Source organism: Neoarius graeffei, chromosome 10, assembly GCF_027579695.1.
Source record: "Neoarius graeffei isolate fNeoGra1 chromosome 10, fNeoGra1.pri, whole genome shotgun sequence".
Lineage (NCBI taxonomy): Eukaryota > Metazoa > Chordata > Actinopteri > Siluriformes > Ariidae > Neoarius > Neoarius graeffei.
The window spans coordinates 82,231,687-82,252,371 of NC_083578.1; the positions used below are offsets into that span (position 1 = coordinate 82,231,687).

Here is a 20,685-nt window from a genome sequence, read left to right on the forward strand (position 1 = left end):
AACCAAAGACAAGCTAATAGTGTGCTGCTGAAATGGAGTGAAGTAGAAACAGCAGCGATTTCAACCCACGTCTTCTGCCTGATCAGACGACATGATTGAATCATGGGCTTCTTGTAAACTCATTCTCACAGCTAGTTGCTATTGAATTGTGGCTTTTAATTCAGGCAAGTGTAAAACTGAACTGGAATAAAGGCAGCGGCATTATCAGCTTGTCTTCACGGCTACATGCCGGTCTCGAAGATGATGACCATGTTGTCTTCGGTACCTGGGGAGAGCGATGACAGGCTTATGTTGTCACCATCAGGTGCCATGTACTCCGAATGATGCACACCCCACACGGGTTTGGTAAGATTCTCCCAGCGCTATGGATCAAGAAGAAATGAACACAACTCAGATGCTTGACTTAGATGTACACTCTGCCTCTGTAACTGTTTAGTTCTTCAAATATTTGTATATGTATTGAATTTAAACTAGAAGTCAGCGTGGTCTCTTTTTTCTTTTCTTCACAAAACTGTAAAAGTCCCAGAAGTAGAAATGGTAACACTATCACCATAGTGTGTAAATTCCGGCTCTGACAGTTCCTCAATCATCTACATCACTCCAGGACATGATTGTTCTTAACTAGTGATATACCAAGGACATTTATTTTAAAATCTCACTCATGCAGTTATTTGTCTGTGTATCTGCCTGCGATATTTTCTTCAAATTAGTTGCTTCTGTTTCCCAAAATATAAAAAACTCTTAGCCTAAGTAAACCATCGCAACCCTGACCAGGCGGTTACTAAGGATGCTGTAGTGTAAATTCAAATCACTCGGGTTATGCCACATGTTCGTTTCTTCATATTAATGAATGCTGTCTTTATTTGTCCCACAAGCTTCATATCTAACCACTCACTCTCCGGCCAATGTGGAAGTAAAAAACCTTTCACTCATTCAATCTTCCAGCCTCAATCCACACCTCTAATATACACCATACAGTGTACTGCATGTCTATTTCTGATAGCTTAAATCTGTAACTATTTCATCATATAGAAGGTGGGAATCTTTGAGATATTAGCTGCCATTTAGGTTGTCTTGTCTCATGGAACAACGGGGAGTCTTGGTGTTTTCAGAATGAGTTTTCAGAGCTGACAAATGGAGATTAGTGACTCTGAGAACAACCTGAATTAAAGCCGCAAGCGGCCTCGACGGGCCCTCGCGCCAGCGGCCAAGGGGGGCGGGGGCATGCGTCCCTGCGTAAAACCTTCCACAGCTTCTGCGGCAAGAGACATTACTCCCACAATGGCGACAAAGCACCGAATTGGACACATGGCAACAATAGGGTCTCGCACTTCGTGCGTTGTCGACCATGGCAAGCGCCTCAATAAGGGTCTTGAAAAGAGTTTGCTTGCCAAGTTTGACAAATCAGAAGCTGCAATATCATTTTTGCCATAATCAGCACCCACAGGGGCGAAAGTGCACAAAATTTGGCGTATATGTCAGGTGAGCTATGAAGAGTTTGCGTATGAAGTTTGATGACAATTGAGTAAATAGAAGATGAGATATAGATTTTTGAAGAATAAATTTTTTGGTTTTTCCCATGTCAGTAGGTGGCACTATGCTGTACATGAGCGATTATGAGTTGGAAAAATAAGTGTCTACAACAGCAACGTACAATCACAAGGTAGTGGTGTGAAGGAAAAGCATTATGGAATTATTTACCAAAAACCCGTTTTGGAGCAATTGCGTCGGCCAAAAACAGCGCCCCCCATGGACGAAAATTCCCAAAATGTGGTATACATGACATGGGAGGTAGTAAGAGGGTGGCCGTGAAGTTTGACCAAATTTGAGGAAAGATTGGATTTTTTGCCCAAAAATAGCGCCCCCAGTGGCGAAACATCACAGAAATTGGGTCACATGTCAGAAGCCCAATGAGTGATTTGCGTGTGAAGTATGAGCAGTGTTGAGCAATTAGAAGATTTGTTATGAATTTTTAAGCATGTAAAATTCTGCATTGAAAAATGATTGACGTATAACTTCTGAACGGTTTACGCTACGTGAAACGCATTTAGCAACTTTTGTCAGCCATGTCTGTAGATGATGTGTATCAATTTTGGTGACATTCCTATGAACGGTCTAGGAGGAGTTGCGCCGTCTTCGTGGCCATGCATTTCGCACAAAAGTGAAATTACCTCACTTCCTGTAGGGCGTGGCTAATGCATTGGCATTACATTTTTGTCCGGCTTGGTGAGATACATATGCGAACCAAAGGGCATGCCACTACTACAAACTACATGGCAACCAGGCACCTTAATGCGAGAGGCAAAAATCACAACATGTTAGGGGGCGCTATAGAGGCCCTGAGGCCCGCCTGGATCTGGGCTTCTGGTACTCAGTAGCGGTGGCAGTCTAAGAAAAAGGAGCCAAATTTCGAGCGTTGTCGACCATGGCAAGCGCCCCAATAAGGGTCTTGTAAAGAGTTTGCTTGCCAAGGTTGACAAATCAGAAGCTGCAATATCATTTCTGCCATAACCAGCACCCCCAGGGGCGAAAGTGCACAAAATTTGGCGTATATGACAGGTGAGCTATGAAGAGTTTGCCTATGAAGTGTGATGAAAATTGAGTAAGTAGAAGATGAGATATAGATTTTTGAAGAATAAATTTTTTGGTTTTTCCCATGTCAGTAGGTGGCGCTATGCTGTACATGAGCGATTATGAGTTGGAAAAATAAGTGTCTACAACAGCAACGTACTATCACAAGGTAGTGGTGTGAAGGAAAAGCATTATGGAATTATTAACCAAAAACCCATTTTGGAGAAATTGCGTCGGCCAAAAACAGCACCCCCCATGGACGAAAATTCCCAAAATGTGGTATACATGACATGGGAGGTAGTAAGAGGGTGGCCGTGAAGTTTGACCAAATTTGAGGAAAGATTGGATTTTTTGCCCAAAAATAGCGCCCCCAGTGGCGAAATATCACAGAAATTGGGTAACATGTCAGAAGCCCAATGATTGATTAGCGTGTGAAGTATGAGCAGTTTTGAGCAATTAGAAGATTTGCTATGAATTTTTTAGCATGTAAAATTTTGAAGTGAAAATTGATTGACGTATAACTTCTGAACGGTTTATCCTACGTGAAACGTATTTAGTAACTTTTGTCAGCCATGTGTGTAGATGATGTGTATCAATTTTGGTGACATTCCTATGAACGGTCTAGGAGGAGTTGCGCCGTCTTCGTGGCCATGCATTTCGCACAAAAGTGAAATTACCTCACTTCCTGTTGGGCGTGGCTAATGCATTGGCATTACATTTTTGTCCGGCTTAGTGAGATACATATGCGTACCAAATGGCATGCCAGTACTACAAACTATATGGAAACCAGGCACCTTAATGCGGGAGGCCAAAATCACAACGACTTAGGGGGCGCTATAGAGGCCCTGAGCCCCGGCCAAGTTTGGGCTTTTGGTTCTGAGTAGCGGTGGCAATTCTCGGAAGTGGTGCCAAATTTCGTGCGTTTTCGCCCATGGCAAGCGCCCCGAAAATGGCCCAACAGCGGAGAAAAATAAAGAAGAAGAAGAAGAAGACGGAAGAATAATTAAAGCCGCAAGCGGCCTCGACGGGCCCTCGCGCCAGCGGCCGGGGGGGCGGGGGCATGCGTCCCCGCGAAATACCGTAAAGAGTTTGCTTGCCAAGTTTGACAAATCAGAAGCTGCAATATCATTTGTGCCATAACCAGCACCCCCAGGGGCGAAAGTGCACAAAATTTGGCGTATATGTCAGGTGAGCTATGAAGAGTTTGCGTATGAAGTTTGATGACAATTGAGTAAATAGAAGATGAGATGTAGATTTTTGAAGAATACATTCTTTGGTTTTTCCCATGTCAGTAGGTGGCGCTATGCTGTACATGAGCGATTATGAGTTGGAAAAATAAGTGTCTACAACAGCAACGTACTATCACAAGGTAGAGGTGTGAAGGAAAAGCATTATGGAATTATTTACCAAAAACCCGTTTTGGAGCAATTGCATCGGCCAAAAACAGCGCCCCCCATGGACGAAAATTCCCAAAATGTGGTATACATGACATGGGAGGTAGTAAGAGGGTGGCCGTGAAGTTTGACCAAATTTGAGGAAAGATTGGATTTCTTGCCCAAAAATAGCGCCCCCAGTGGCGAAAGTGCACAGAATTTGGCGTATATGTCAGGTGAGCTATGAAGAGTTTGCGTATGAAGTTTGATGACAATTGAGTAAATAGAAGATGAGATATAGATTTTTGAAGAATAAATTTTTTGGATTTTCCCATGTCAGTAGGTGGCGCTATGCTGTACATGAGCGATTATGAGTTGGAAAAATAAGTGTCTACTACAGCAACGTACTATCACAAGGTAGTGGTGTGAAGGAAAAGCATTATGGAATTATTCACCAAAAACCCGTTTTGGAGCAAGTGCGTCGGCCAAAAACAGCGCCCCCCATGGACGAAAATTCCCAAAATGTGGTATACATGACATGGGAGGTAGTAAGAGGGTGGCCGTGAAGTTTGACCAAATTTGAGGAAAGATTGGATTTTTTGCCCAAAAATAGAGCCCCCAGTGGCGAAATATCACAGAAATTGGGTAACATGTCAGAAGCCCAATGAGTGATTTGCGTGTGAAGTATGAGCAGTTTTGAGCAATCAGAAGATTTGTTATGAATTTTTAAGCATGTAAAATTTTGCATCGAAAATTGATTGACGTATAACTTCTGAACGGTTTATCCTACGTGAAACGTATTTAGTAACTTTTGTCAGCCATGTCTGTAGATGATGTGTATCAATTTTGGTGACATTCCTATGAACGGTCTAGGAGGAGTTGCGCCGTCTTCGTGGCCATGCATTTCGCACAAAAGTGAAATTACCTCACTTCCTGTTGGGCGTGGCTAATGCATTGGCATTACATTTTTGTCCGGCTTAGTGAGATACATATGCGTACCAAATGGCATGCCACTACTACAAACTACACGGCACCCAGGCACCTTAAAGCGGGAGGCCAAAATCACAACGACTTAGGGGGCACTATAGAGGCCCTGAGCCCCGGCCAAGTTTGGGCTTTTGGTTCTGAGTAGCGGTGGCAATTCTCGGAACTGGTGCCAAATTTGGTGCGTTTTCGCCCATGGCAAGCGCCCCGAAAATGGCCCAACAGCGGAGAAAAATAAAGAAGAAGAAGAAGAAGAAGAAGAAGAAGAAGACGGAAGAATAATAATTAAAGCCGCAAGCGGCCTCGACGGGCCCTCGCGCCAGCGGCCAGGGGGGGCGGGGGCATGCGTCCCCGCGAAATACCGTAAAGAGTTTGCTTGCCAAGTTTGACAAATCAGAAGCTGCAATATCATTTGTGCCATAACCAGCACCCCCAGGGGCGAAAGTGCACAAAATTTGGCGTATATGTCAGGTGAGCTATGAAGAGTTTGCGTATGAAGTTTGATGACAATTGAGTAAATAGAAGATGAGATATAGATTTTTGAAGAATAAATTTTTTGGTTTTTCCCATGTCAGTTTGTGGCGCTATGCTGTACATGAGCGATTATGAGTTGGAAAAATAAGTGTCTACAACAGCAACGCACTATCACAAGGTAGTGGTGTGAAGGAAAAGCATTATGGAATTATTTACCAAAAACCCGTTTTGGAGCAATTGCGTCGGCCAAAAACAGCGCCCCCATGGACGAAAATTCCCAAAATGTGGTATACATGACATGGGATGTAGTAAGAGGGTGGCCGTGAAGTGTGACCAAATTTGAGGAAAGATTGGATTTTTTGCCCAAAAATAGCGCCCCCAGTGGCGAAATATCACAGAAATTGGGTAACATGTCAGAAGCCCAATGAGTGATTTGCGTGTGAAGTATGAGCAGTTTTGAGCAATTAGAAGATTTGTTATGAATTTTTAAGCATGTAAAATTTTGCATTGAAAATTGATTGACGTATAACTTCTGAACGGTTAACGCTACGTGAAACATATTTAGTAACTTTTGTCAGCCATGTCTGTAGATGATGTGTATCAATTTTGGTGACATTCCTATGAACGGTCAAGGAGGAGTTGCGCCGTCTTCGTGGCCATGCATTTCGCACAAAAGAGAAATTACCTCACTTCCTGTTGGGCGTGGCTAATGCATTGGCATTACATTTTTGTCCGGCTTAGTGAGATACATATGCGTACCAAATGGCATGCCACCACTACAAACTACATGGCAACCAGGCACCTTAAAGCGGGAGGCCAAAATCACAACGAGTTAGGGGGCGCTATAGCGGCCCTGAGGCCCGCCTGGATCTGGGCTTTTGGTTCTCAGTAGCGGTGGCAGTCTAAGAAAAAGGAGCCAAATTTCGTGCGTTGTCGACCATGGCAAGCGCCCCAATAAGGGTCTTGAAAAGAGTTTGCTTGCCAAGTTTGACAAATCAGAAGCTGCAATATCATTTCCGCCATAACCAGCACCCCCAGGGGCGAAAGTGCACAAAATTTGGCGTACATGTCAGGTGAGCTATGAAGAGTTAGCGAATGAAGTTTGATGACAATTGAGTAAATAGAAGATGAGATATAGATTTTTGAAGAATACATTTTTTGGTTTTTCCCATGTCAGAAGGTGGCGCTATGCTGTACATGAGCGATTATGAGTTGGAAAAATAAGTGTCTACAACAGGAACGCACTATCACAAGGTAGTGGTGTGAAGGAAAAGCATTATGGAATTATTTACCAAAAACCCGTTTTGGAGCAATTGCGTCGGCCAAAAACAGCGCCCCCCATGGACGAAAATTACCAAAATGCGGTATACATGACATGGGAGGTAGTAAGAGGGTGGCCGTTAAGTTTGACCAAATTTGAGGAAAGATTGGATTTTTTGCCCAAAAATAGCGCCCCCAGTGGCGAAATATCACAGAAATTGGGTAACATGTCAGAAGCCCAATGAGTGATTTGCGTGTGAAGTATGAGCAGTTTTGAACAATTAGAAGATTTGTTATGAATTTTTTAGCATGTAAAATTTTGAAGTGAAAATTGATTGACGTATAACTTCTGAACGGTTTATCCTACGTGAAACGTATTTAGTAACTTTTGTCAGCCATGTCTGTAGATGATGTCAATCAATTTTGGTGACATTCCCATGAACGGTCTAGGAGGAGTTGCGCCGTCTTCATGGCCATTCATTTCGCACAAAAGTGAAATTACCTCACTTCCTGTTGGGCGTGGCTAATGCATTGGCATTACATTTTTGTCCGGCTTAGTGAGATACATATGCATACCAAATGGCATGCCACTACTACAAACTATATGGCAACCAGGCACCTTAATGCGGGAAGCCAAAATCACAACGACTTAGGGGGCGCTATAGAGGCCCTGAGCCCCGGCCAAGTTTGGGCTTTTGGTTCTGAGTAGCGGTGGCAATTCTCGGAACTGGTGCCAAATTTCGTGCGTTTTCGCCCATGGCAAGCGCCCCGAAAATGGCCCAACAGCGGAGAAAAATAAAGAAGAAGAAGAAGACGGAAGAATAATAATAGTGAACTCTTACAAGAACAATAGGGCCTTCGCCCATAGGGCTCGGGCCCTAATAATAGTGAACTCTTACAAGAACAATAGGGCCTTCGCCCTATAGGGCTCGGGCCCTAATAATAGTGAACTCTTACAAGAACAATAGGGCCTTCGCCCATAGGGCTCGGGCCCTAATTATTACCATCCTAACAATCCTCCCCACAGTGGTGTAGTGGTTAGCATGGTCGCCTCACAGCAAGAAGGTTCTGGGTTTGAGCCCAGTGGCTGGCGGGGGTCTTTCTGTGCAGAGTTTGCATGTTCTCCCCGTGTCTGCGTGGGTTTCCTCCGGGTGCTCTGGTTTCCCCCACAGTCCAAAGACATGCGGTTAGGTTAATATGGGACGGCCTTGGGCTGAGGTGCCCTTCAGCGAGGCACCTAACTCCCAACTGCTCCCCGGGCGCTGTTAGCATGGCTGCCCACTGCTCTGGGTATGTGTGTGTGCTCATTGCTCACGTGTGTGTTCACTGCTTCAGATGGGTTAAATGCAGAGAGGAAATTTCACAAATGTGTGATGAATAAAGTTGTGCTTTCTTTTCTTTTCTTTTCTTTTCTTCATTACATACTTTTCCTCAAAACAGCTATAAATTCTACTTTATCTCCAGGCATTGCTCAATAAATAAACCAGGAATGAACAGTGAACAAGCAGGAGCTCGCTGTATTCAAACCTCTCTACGAAAGAATCAGCCTGAAAGAAAATTCTCTCTTTGTGAAATTTTTACACTTGTGCCTCAACCTCGAGTTTCTGCATCTACACCAAGTGTCAGGATTTACTGACCCCCTTTACTGACCCAGTCAGTTTGTTTTGTTCTGCCTATTTCAGAAAACGTGCTTCAACAAGCCGTTCAGATTTGGCTCAACTTTCTAGGTCACAAGTGGAGCTCATTAGAATAACCCCTCCTCTTCATCTGAATATCTCCACTCATGGCTTGAGAACTGCCCTTGTGAATGAATATTCATCTCATCTCATCTCATTATCTCTAGCCGCTTTATCCTGTTCTACAGGGTCGCAGGCAAGCTGGAGCCTATCCCAGCTGACTATGGGCGAAAGGCAGGGTACACCCTGGACAAGTCGCCAGGTCATCACAGGGCTGACACATAGACACAGACAACCATTCACACTCACATTCACACCTATGGTCAATTTAGAGTCACCAGTTAACCTAACCTGCATGTCTTTGGACTGTGGGGGAAACCGGAGCACCCGGAGGAAACCCACGCGGACACGGGGAGAACATGCAAACTCCGCACAGAAAGGCCCTCGCCGGCCCCGGGGCTCAAACCCAGGACCTTCTTGCTGTGAGGCGACAGCGCTAACCACTACACCACCATGCCGCCCTGAATGAATATTCGAATAAAGATAAATAGATACTTTATTCATCCCGAACAGGCCGTTTAGACAGAATGAGAAGGGAGCTGTGGTGTTTTATCCTTGTAGTATTTTGAGCAAACCTTCTCACAGAGATTTTATTAAGACCTAAGGGAACTGTGTCAACTGGTGGAAAAGGGGTATAATAGCTCATTATCTCTAGCCGCTTTATCCTGTTCTACAGGGTTGCAGTCAAGCTGGAGCCTATCCCATGTCACCTTTAAATAATCACTTATTCTGAACATTTAGCTCAACACTTGCCATGAGAATTTCATTATACAGGTGCTGGTCATATAATTAGAATATCATGAAAAAGTTGATTTATTTCAGTAATTCCATTCAAAAAGTGAAACTTGTATTTTATATTCATTCATTACACACAGACCGATATATTTCAAATGTTTATTTCTTTTAATGTTGATGATTATAACTGACAACTAATGAAAATCCCAAATTCAGTATCTCAGAAAATAAGAATATTACTTAAGACCAATATAAAAAAAGGATTTTTAGAAATGTTGGCCAACTGAAAAGTATGAACATGAAAAGTATGAGCATGTACAGCACTCAATACTTAGTTGGGGCTCCTTTTGTCTGAATTACTGCAGCAATGCAGCGTGGCATGGAGTCGATCAGTCTGTGGCACTGCTCAGGTGTTATGAGAGCCCAGGTTGCTCTGATAGTGGCCTTCAGCTCTTCTGCATTGTTGGGTCTGGCGTATCGCATCTTCCTCTTCACGATACCCCATAGATTTTCTATGGGGTTAAAGTCAGGCAAGTTTGCTGGCCAATTAAGAACAGGGATACCATGGTCCTTAAACCAGGTACTGGTAGCTTTGGCACTGTGTGCAGGTGCCAATTACTGTTGGAAAATGAAATCTGCATCTCCATAAAGTTGGTCAGCAGCAGGAAGCATGACGTGCTCTAAAACTTCCTGGTAGACGGCTGCGTTGACCTTGGACCTCAGAAAACACAGTGGACCAACACCAGCAGATGACATGGCACCCCAAACCATCACTGACTGTGGAAACTTTACACTGGACCTCAAGCAACGTGGATTCTGTGCCTCTCCTCTCTTCCTCCAGACTCTGGGACCTTGATTTCCAAAGGAAATGCAAAATGTACTTTCATCAGAGAACTTAACTTTGGACCACTCAGCAGCAGTCCAGTCCTTTTTGTCTTTAGCCCAGGCGAGACGCTTCTGACGCTGTCTCTTGTTCAAGAGTGGCTTGACACAAGGAATGCGACAGCTGAAACCCATGTCTTGCATACGTCTGTGCGTGGTGGTTCTTGAAGCACTGACTCCAGCTGCAGTCCACTCTTTGTGAATCTCCCCCACATTTTTGAATGGGTTTTGTTTCACAATCCTCTCCAGGGTGTGGTTATCCCTATTGCTTGTACACTTTTTTCTACCACATCTTTTCCTTCCCTTCACCTCTCTATTAATGTGCTTGGAGACAGAGCTCTGTGAACAGCCAGCCTCTTTAGCAATGACCTTTTGTGTCTTGCCCTCCTTGTGCAAGGTGTCAATGGTCGTCTTTTGGAAACTGTCAAGTCCGCAGTCTTCCCCATGATTGTGTCGCCTACAGAACTAGACTGAGAGACCATTTAAAGGCCTTTGCAGGTGTTTTGAGTTAATTAGCTGATTAGAGTGTGGCACCAGGTGTCTTCAATATTGAACCTTTTCACAATACTGTAATTTTCTGAGATACTGAATTTGGGGTTTTCATTAGTTGTCAGTTATAATCATCAAAATTAAAAGAAATAAACACTTGAAATATATCAGTCTGTGTGTAATGAATGAATATAATATACAAGTTTCACTTTTTGAATGGAATTACTGAAATAAATGAACTTTTTCATGATATTCTAATTATATGACCAGCACCTGTATTAAATTTGGAGTCCAATACTTTTTCACAAAAGTGCTGAAATTCTTGCTCATGATCATCACAAATTACGGCATAAACGCAATATATTAACATGACCCTGAAAGCTGCTGAAGTCCACCTTCAACTACAACCCCGATTCCAAAAAAGTTGGGACAAAGTACAAATTGTAAATAAAAACGGAATGCAATAATTTACAAATCTCAAAAACTGATATTGTATTCACAATAGAACACAGACAACATATCAAATGTCGAAAGTGAGACATTTTGAAATTTCATGCCAAATATTGGCTCATTTGAAATTTCATGACAGCAACACATCTCAAAAAAGTTGGGACAGGGGCAATAAGAGGCTGGAAAAGTTAAAGGTACAAAAAAGGAACAGCTGGAGGACCAAATTGCAACTCATTAGGTCAATTGGCAATAGGTCATTAACATGACTGGGTATAAAAAGAGCATCTTGGAGTGGCAGCGGCTCTCAGAAGTAAAGATGGGAAGAGGATCACCAATCCCCCTAATTCTGCGCTGACAAATAGTGGAGCAATATCAGAAAGGAGTTCGACAGTGTAAAATTGCAAAGAGTTTGAACATATCATCATCTACAGTGCATAATATCATCAAAAGATTCAGAGAATCTGGAAGAATCTCTGTGCGTAAGGGTCAAGGCCGGAAAACCATACTGGGTGCCCGTGATCTTCGGGCCCTTAGACGGCACTGCATCACATACAGGCATGCTTCTGTATTGGAAATCACAAAATGGGCTCAGGAATATTTCCAGAGAACATCATCTGTGAACACAATTCACCGTGCCATCCACCGTTGCCAGCTAAAACTCTATAGTTCAAAGAAGAAGCCGTATCTAAACACGATCCAGAAGCGCAGACGTCTTCTCTGGGCCAAGGCTCATTTAAAATGGACTGTGGCAAAGTGGAAAACTGTTCTGTGGTCAGACGAATCAAAATTTGAAGTTCTTTATGGAAATCAGGGACGCCGTGTCATTCGGACTAAAGAGGAGAAGGACGACCCAAGTTGTTATCAGCGCTCAGTTCAGAAGCCTGCATCTCTGATGGTATGGGGTTGCATTAGTGCGTGTGGCATGGGCAGCTTACACATCTGGAAAGACCCCATCAATGCTGAAAGGTATATCCAGGTTCTAGAGCAACATATGCTCCCATCCAGACGACGTCTCTTTCAGGGAAGACCTTGCATTTTCCAACATGACAATGCCAAACCACATACTGCATCAATTACAGCATCATGGCTGCGTAGAAGAAGGGTCCGGGTACTGAACTGGCCAGCCTGCAGTCCAGATCTTTCACCCATAGAAAACATTTGGCGCATCATAAAACGGAAGATACGACAAAAAAGACCTAAGACAGTTGAGCAACTAGAATCCTACATTAGACAAGAATGGGTTAGCATTCCTATCCCTAAACTTGAGCAACTTGTCTCCTCAGTCCCCAGACGTTTACAGACTGTTTTAAAGAGAAAAGGGGATGTCTCACAGTGGTAAACATGGCCTTGTCCCAACTTTTTTGAGATGTGTTGTTGTCATGAAATTTAAAATCACCTCATTTTTCTCTTTAAATGATACATTTTCTCAGTTTAAACATTTGATATGTCATCTATGTTCTATTCTGAATAAAATATGGAATTTTGAAACTTCCACATCATTGCATTCTGTTTTTATTTACAATTTGTACTTTGTCCCAACTTTTTTGGAATCGGGGTTGTACTTCATGAAATCTTGAAGTGTTCACTAGAGTCTACTGTACTGTAAGAGTTTACTGAGCTCTAATCAGAGAGAGAATGCTGTGTACGTTGTACACAAAAAGTAGAAGCCTTGCGTGGGCGGTACCTGTCTGAAGGATCCTTTGGCCATGATGAGCTTGTAGATGACACCAAAAGGGATGCAGAGCATGGAGGAGAGAGCCATCCACCATCCGATCATCTCCCCCCACCACGGGTACACATACATATTGTTGTAGGTAAGAGGCATGTAGTTCACCAGATGGAACACGAATATTCCCTGAGATGTGGAGAGAGAGAGAGACAATACAAACACTAGTCAGTTTCAACCATAACATCCACCCATACTGTGTGTGTGTATGAGAAAGAGATATGATCTCTGTATATGAGTATGCTTTAATAACTAGACTGCATTTCCGCAGAGAAAATGCAGTGTGCTTGCTGAGCTGTAGCAGAACAGCTAGCATGCTAGCATGCTAAAAGCTAGCATGCCAACATGCTAATGCCAACATGCTAACAACTAGCATGCTAACAGTTAGCATACTAACATGCTAAAAGCTAGTATGTTAACATGTTAATGCTAACATGCTAATAGATAACATGCTAACAGCTAGCATTCTAACATGCTAATGATTAACATGCTATTTGTTAAAATTCTAACACTTTAAGGCTAATATGCTGACAGCTATCATGCTAACAGCTAACAGGCTAACATGCTAATGGCTAGTATGTTAACTTTTAGCATGCTAACACGCTGAGGGTGACATGCTAACAGCTAACATGCTAACAGTTAGCATGCTAACATGTTCAGGCGAACTCGCTAACAACAAACATGCGAACTCTGCATGCTACCATGCTAATCCTAACATGTTAACAGCTCTCATGATAACATGCTAATGGTGAACATGCTAACAACTCGCGAGCTAACAGCAGGCATGTTATCATAAGAGGTAACATGCTAACAGCTAGCATGGTAACACGTGAATTCTTATATGCTAATTGCTATCGTGTGTGCATGTAAGTATTCCTAATAAAGTGGCCATTGAGTTGAAGTTGATTTGCTGTCAAAGTCTCAAATGAGCAGATCCTTGCCAAATACATCATCACCTATAGGGGAAGGGAGGAATGACTCAGTCAAGCTTCCATTGATTAGCGGCAAAATGGAGAAAAAATGGACGGATGAAAGGCAAGAGAAAGACGAGTGCGGGTCAGAACCGATATCATGTGTGTGATGGTGATTTGGCCTGAGGTGCCGTATGAAGTTTGGTGGATGTGTGGTGAAGTGTTACTGAGCAAAACTCCATTCATTTGAATGGGGCCAAAAATCAATGGAAGCCTTTGGAGGTAAAAAGAGATGCGTGAAAACCGAGGAAAAGACGAGTGCAGGTCTCAGATGAGGGGATGGATCTGTGCGGGGACTTGGCCTGAGGCATCAAGTGAAGTTTCTTGAAGTTTGGTCACTTGGTTAAAAAAAATTGATGGAGAGTGAAAGTTTTTCTCCTGAAACACCATTCATTTTCAATGGGGCCAAAAATCAATGCAAGCCTATGGAGGAAAAAGGGATGAGCAAAAAGAAAGGAAAAATATGAGTGTGGGTCAGAACCGATTGCATGTATGTGTCGGGGGAGTTGGCCTGAAGTATCACATGAGGTTTGGTGTATCTGCGATGGAGCGTGTCCGAGTAGGACGATTCGATTCATGAGCCCTATTCATTCTCTATGGGAAAAACCAAAAGAAAAACGACAAGAACAAGAGAACGGGCGCGCTGATCCAAAAGCTGTATACAAGCACACTGCACCACTTCGGGCCAGACGTCTCAGAGTTGGAACGGTGTCTCTATCTCGAACGCCCTAGGAGGAGTAGTGGATCCAAAAAACGTGTCGGAATAAGGCAGAATAAGTAAATTTAAGAAGGACAATAGTGTGCTTGCCTTTGGCAAGCACACTAATTAAACAAAATGGCATTATGGGTGTTATTCCTGTCCTTTACTCACCTGATTGAACTCCTCTGCTCATGATCAAGCGTGAGAGGAGCAGGTTCAGGTGTTGATAAAGCAGGGTCATGTGTGCTGACATGCTGAATGTTTAGGCTCTCCTGGGGACTGGATATAAACATGACTGGCCTAAACATAGCGAATCTGTCCTAAATTCTGAAATTCATGTCTGCTTGGTGTTATTACTAGTACAACCCCAATTCCAAAAAAGTTGGGACACTGTGTAAACTGTAAATAAAAACAAAAATGTGATAATTTGCAAATCATGGAAACCCTATATTTCTTTGAAAATAGTACAAAGACAGCAGATCACATGTTGAAACTGAGAAATTTTATTGTTTTTTGAAAAATATGTGCTCATTTTGAATTTGATGTCAGCAACACGTTTCAAAAAAGTTGGGACAGGGGCATGTCTACCACTGTGCTGCATCACCTCTACTTTTAACAACACTCTGTAAACGTTTGGGAACTGAGGAGAGCAATTGCTGTAGTTTTGAAAGAGAAATGTTGTCCCATTTTTGCACGAGACACAATTTCAGTTGCTCAACAGTTCGGGTCTCCTTTGTCATATTTTGAGCTTCATAATGCGCCAAATGTTTTAAATGGGAGACAGGTCTGGATTGCAGGCAGGCCAGTTTAGCACCCAGACTCTTCTACTACAGAACCATGCAGTTTTAATATGTGCAGAAAGCAGTTTGGCATTGTCTTGCTGAAAGAAGGAAGGCCTTCCCTGAAAAATATTTTGTCTGGATGGCAGCATGTTGCTCTGAAACATGTATATATCATTCAGCATTCATAATGCCTTCCAAGATGTGCAAGCTACCCAATGTCACGTACATTAATGCACCCTCATACGGTACCATCACAGACGCTGGCTTTTGAACTGTGCACTGATAACAAGCCGGCTGGTCCCTCTCCTTTTTAGCCTGGAGGACGTGATGTCCAAGATTTCTAAAAAGAATTTCAGATTTCGATTCGTCAGACCTTGGGACAATTTTCCACTTCACCTCAGTCCATCGTAAAAGAGCTTGGGCCCAGAGAAGGTAGCTGTGTTTCTGGATATTGTTTATATCTAGTTTTAACTTGCATTTGTGGATGCAGAAATGAACTGTTTTCACAGACGATGGTTTTCTGAAGTGTTCCTGAGCCCATCCAGTGATTTCCACTACAGACATGTGTCTGCTTTTAATGCAGTGACACCTGAGGGCCTGAAGATCACAGGCATCCAGTGTCAGGTTTCAGCCTTGTCTCTTGCATACAGAAATTTCTCCAGATTCTCTGAATCTTTTAATGATATTATGGACCATAGATGATGTGATCCCCAAATTCTGTGCAATTTTACATTGAGGAACGTTATTCTTAAGTTGTTGTACTGTTTGCCCAAGCAGTCTTTTACAGAGCGGTGAACCCCTCCCCATCTTTACTTCTGAGAGACTCCGCCTCTCTGGGATGCTCTTTTTATACCCAATCATGTTACTGACCTGTTGCCAATTAACCTAATTACTTTTTTTTAGCATTACACAACTTTTTCAGTCTTTTGTTGCCCCTGTCCCAACTTTTCTGAAATGTGTTGCTGACATCAAATTCAAAATGAGCATATATTTTTCAAAAAACAAAATTTTTCAGTTTCAACATTTGATATGTTGTCTTTGTACTATTTTCAATGCAATATAGGGTTTCCATGATTTGCAAATTATCGCATTCTGATTTTACTGGTGTTTTACAGAATGTCCCAACTTTTTTGGAATCGGGGTTGTATTCCAGTCTTTAAAAAAAACCTTAAAACGCTGGAACACATGCAGTCTGTTCCAACAAAACATTTTCATAGTCTTTATTTTCCATTATTACAGGGCTTTGTTGAATTCTCAATTGTGATTGATCAAGAACGTCATCCTACCATCTGTTATTTCTGTATAACAGACCGTTGCTATGGAGCATGTCATGAGTAGAAGCAAGAAATTCATTTTTAAATCAATAAAATCATTTGAAATCAATATTTAATCGAGCTTTATGAGAATAGAATAGTTAATCTTCAGACTTAAAGGGATAGTTCGGGATTTTTGACATGAATCTGTATGGCATCCCCATCAATAGTGTCGTGCAAACACACTGACTTACCCCTGACAGCATCCTGTGAGTCCAGTTCTTGTCCAGTTTTGGTCCAGACGAAAGTAATCCGGCAAGTTTGTTGGGGTCACGAAAGTAAAACGTTTTTCGTCTCAAAACAGTATGTGTTCAAAAGAGTGATATATTTGCATCACAAAACCGTTGCCAAATAAAAAGTCAGACCTCGAAATCGCTTGGCACTATTTTCTCTCCCTTCTTATCACTGCGCGCTGCCGGCTTCATCCAGCTGCGGCTCCAGCTTCAAGGATAAGCTGGAGCCGCATAAGTAGGAGTCCCGGCGGGTGGTTTGTATTCGATTCATTTATATCCCGACCTTGTCAGCTGTCACATTTATGTTCATGGACCCGGTAAGCTGGTAAATAATATTTATTTATTTATTTCTTTACCAAATTCTAACAGAAAACGAGAGCGCCCGAAAGGGAAAACCGAGCCGAGCCGCCTCACGGCTGTAATGCAAATTGCTTTCCTCCTCAGTATACAAGTGCGCTTCCATGGCAGGGAAAAAGAAACTACCACTGCTGCCTATGTAGTGCCCTATTTATACAAATAGGAGTCATTCAGGATTCAGCCATGTTTTTGCTCCGTGTCATGGCTGAATCCTGAATGACTCCTATTTGTATAAATAGGGCACTACATAGGCAGTAGTGGTAGTTTCTTTTTCCCTGCCATGGAAGCGCACTTGTATACTGAGGAGGAAAGCAATTTGCATTACAGCCGTGAGGCGGCTCGGTTTTCCCTTTCGGGCGCTCTCGTTTTCTGTTAGAATTTGGTAAAGAAAAAAATAAATAAATATTATTTACCAGCTTACCGGGTCCATGAACATAAATGTGACAGCTGACAAGGTCGGGATATAAACGAATCGAATACAAACCACCCGCCGGGACTCCTACTTATGCGGCTCCAGCTTATCCTTGAAGCTGGAGCCGCAGCTGGATGAAGCCGGCAGCACGCAGTGATAAGAAGGGAGAGAAAATAGTGCCAAGCGATTTCGAGGTCTGACTTTTTATTTGGCAACGGTTTTGTGATGCAAATATATCACCCTTTTGAACACATACTGTTTTGAGACGAAAAACGTTTTACTTTCGTGACCCCAACAAACTTGCCGGACTACTTTCGTCTGGACCAAAACTGGACAAGAACTGGACTCACAGGATGCTGTCGGGGTAAGTCAGTGTATTTGCACGACACTATTGATGGGGATGCCATACAGATTCATGTCAAAAATCCCGAACTATCCCTTTAACTCCTCTAGTGCTGAATGATGTATACGAAACAATCCAAGGATTGCGCATCGAAGACAACACCACTATTACGGAAAATTATGGCACTGTATTTTCTAGCCACTGCAGTATTTCTGTAAGTTCAGAAGCAGAAAACAGATTCTCTCACCATGCAAACACATGGAGTAAGAAATGACCAGCACCACTTCATCCAAGGGAAAGGCCGGTAACCGATCATACGGCCAATGTCATCCATAAACCTATCAGCACCTGCACACACACACAGGGTACACACTTTAATACACAGGCGCAGATGAGTTTGTATAGCCTTTACTTTAGTATACAAATCATGGATAAGAATGCGGGATACAATGCGTGATCTTCATAATTATGTAACAAAAATAGAACACAACAGGTGTGCTGTTATCAGAAAATAATCAGTGTGATGTGAAAGCCGCCCTGAAGTTGATTATTTTCCACCCTGAAGAGTTTTTAATCCACTTACACCACTTGTCAATGATTATGATATTTTATTAAGTAAAGAATGATAGGTTGGATTTGTTTCCATTTACAGTTACATATAAACACGTGTTAAAAACAAGTTAGCTCCTGCGTTAGACTTCTCTATTTCTCTCTACATGTTAGTAAGACGCATCTTGTCATGTTATTGAGACACTCCGAAGCACAAAGTTCTCCGTCCTGAAGACTTTCCCTGAAGACACTGCAGACCCCTTTCCAAAAATGTTACCAAACACCAAACCTGACCATGTCCACAATTTACAACTCCACATGTTTATGTGGAGCATCTACCATACAAGCCCCTGTCTAAGCTGTTACTACAGAAACATTAAGGTATAACAACAAGCGCATTAATTTGGATCCTGCAGCCAGAACTACCATCAGAGCTACTGTTATAGAAAACTACTGAGCGTTAAACAGTGATGTGTTATACAGTATTACAGAATATGTGGTGTTGGTGAGTCTTACCATAAACCCAGGCGACAACCACACATTCCCAGAATGCCTGCCACAACAGGGTCATTCCACTGGCTGAATAATAGTCAAAAATCTGGAAGACATACATCCCTCCCTACACACACAAATGGACAGTGAGGTCTACTGTAACAGCCTGCAATAATAATAATCATCATCATAAAAAAAAACTCTTGCGCAGCTTTACTGAAATGCATAATAAATACCTCCATAAATGATTGTAATAATTTGCTGAAGATGATCCACAGTGATCCTATTTCAGTAACAGTCTATGGGAACTAAGAATGTTGGCTAAAATATTTGCTCCACTTACCTGTGTAACCATGGAGAGATCAATAACAAAGCAAAACGTGCAGCAGATCGCCACAGTGATTTCTCGCTTGTAAAACTTCTGAGGGAGCAGATCCAGGATGCCAGTTATAAAGCCTTCCACGCCAACAAACTACACGAGGAGAAGCAACACATCAAATTACACATGATTCTGACTGCTGGTGCTATCTCTGGCTCACTGAGTGAACGTCAGCACTTGAGGCATCATTGGGTTCATAACTGAAGCACATAACACCACAGATTCAAAACACTGCTGAAAAATCCCAGTACTGCATTCACCATTAATGTTCTGTCAGGCTTTTTGGGCTGTTTCACAATTGTGTGTGTGTGTGGGTACACACACATACATACATATACATATATCCACACACACACACGAGCGTAAGTCAAAAAGTTTTAAGACAGATGTTATAATTTCAAAAAGAATTCAAAAAAGGAGTACAAAGAAGGAATTCTCTGATGGAAACATTGCTTGCAGAAGTGTTTAGACTTAAATGGAGGATATGTAGAGAAATAGCTTTATTTTCATAAATAAAGATTTTTTTAATTTGTCTTAGAACTTTTGACTTACGTTCGTGGGCGTGTGTGTGTATATATACCGGTACGTGTGTGTGTGTGTATATATATACAGTATATATCAGAGGTGGGGACTTGAGACTTGGGGACTTGGACCCGAGTCGACTCGAGTCACTGTTTTCATGACTTGTGACTTGACTTGACTCGGACTTGGAAGTTTAAGACTCGGGACTTGACATGACTTGACACACGATGACTTGAGTGACTTGAGTGTTATTTCCATCGTGTTTTTATTGTGAAAATAAAATGTAATATGCACATACTTCAGTAATTTTGATTGCACTGCCGTTGCGTTGTCACCGCCCTGTCCATCAGGCACGCTCTCTGCGTGGGCTATATACCGGCACGTCCCATGCCACGATGTGTTCACAGATTTCACATCATATCATCATGTCAGCCATCCCAAGAGTAATCACTTTCGGCTTCAAGGGCTACTGCCTAGAAGGTAAATGACGAACGGCGCAGTGCAAGATTTGCAACGTGACGATTTCTGACAGCCAGACCACGACCTCCAATTTCGTCCGGCATCTGAAGATCCATTCTGCCCAGTAAGTTTATTAATGTGTTATTTGGTGATAGCAGCTAAACTCCTCATTAGCCAATGTTAGCCACGAGAGTGAGCGGTAGGAGGATTTTAGCCGTTGCAGATGTAGCTAGGGATTCAGTTTATTATTGTGAAATTCTTATGTGAATGCTGGTAAGTCAAGTTTAATGATATTGTATATCAGTAGTAGTAAGTTGATTGTGCACTTTGCAGTCGTGATGCTGAATAACATAAGCAGCTTCCTACCCTGTTGTTCTGTTTCAGGGTTAAGCTAATGGTCAGCTTGTGAACATGTACACGTTCATGAGCAGTACAAATTCGTGTAAGTGTGTTCGTGTACATTAGCCAGACTGTCCATAGGGCATAGAGGCAG

General features: G+C 42.5%; 1 protein-coding gene across 1 annotated transcript in view; it reads right to left on the reverse strand.

Moving 5' to 3' along the window:
• Positions 1–221: 221 nt before the first annotated feature.
• LOC132893357 (sodium- and chloride-dependent creatine transporter 1-like) overlaps positions 222–20,685 on the reverse strand; it is a 91,363-nt gene continuing 70,899 nt past the window's right edge. The window contains exons 9-13 of the mRNA XM_060932407.1: positions 19,176–19,304; positions 18,857–18,959; positions 18,039–18,139; positions 12,639–12,809; positions 222–362 (exon numbers count right to left, since the gene is read on the reverse strand). Of these exons, the coding sequence (XP_060788390.1) occupies positions 222–362; positions 12,639–12,809; positions 18,039–18,139; positions 18,857–18,959; positions 19,176–19,304 (645 nt within the window). The remainder of the gene's footprint in view (positions 363–12,638; positions 12,810–18,038; positions 18,140–18,856; positions 18,960–19,175; positions 19,305–20,685) is intronic.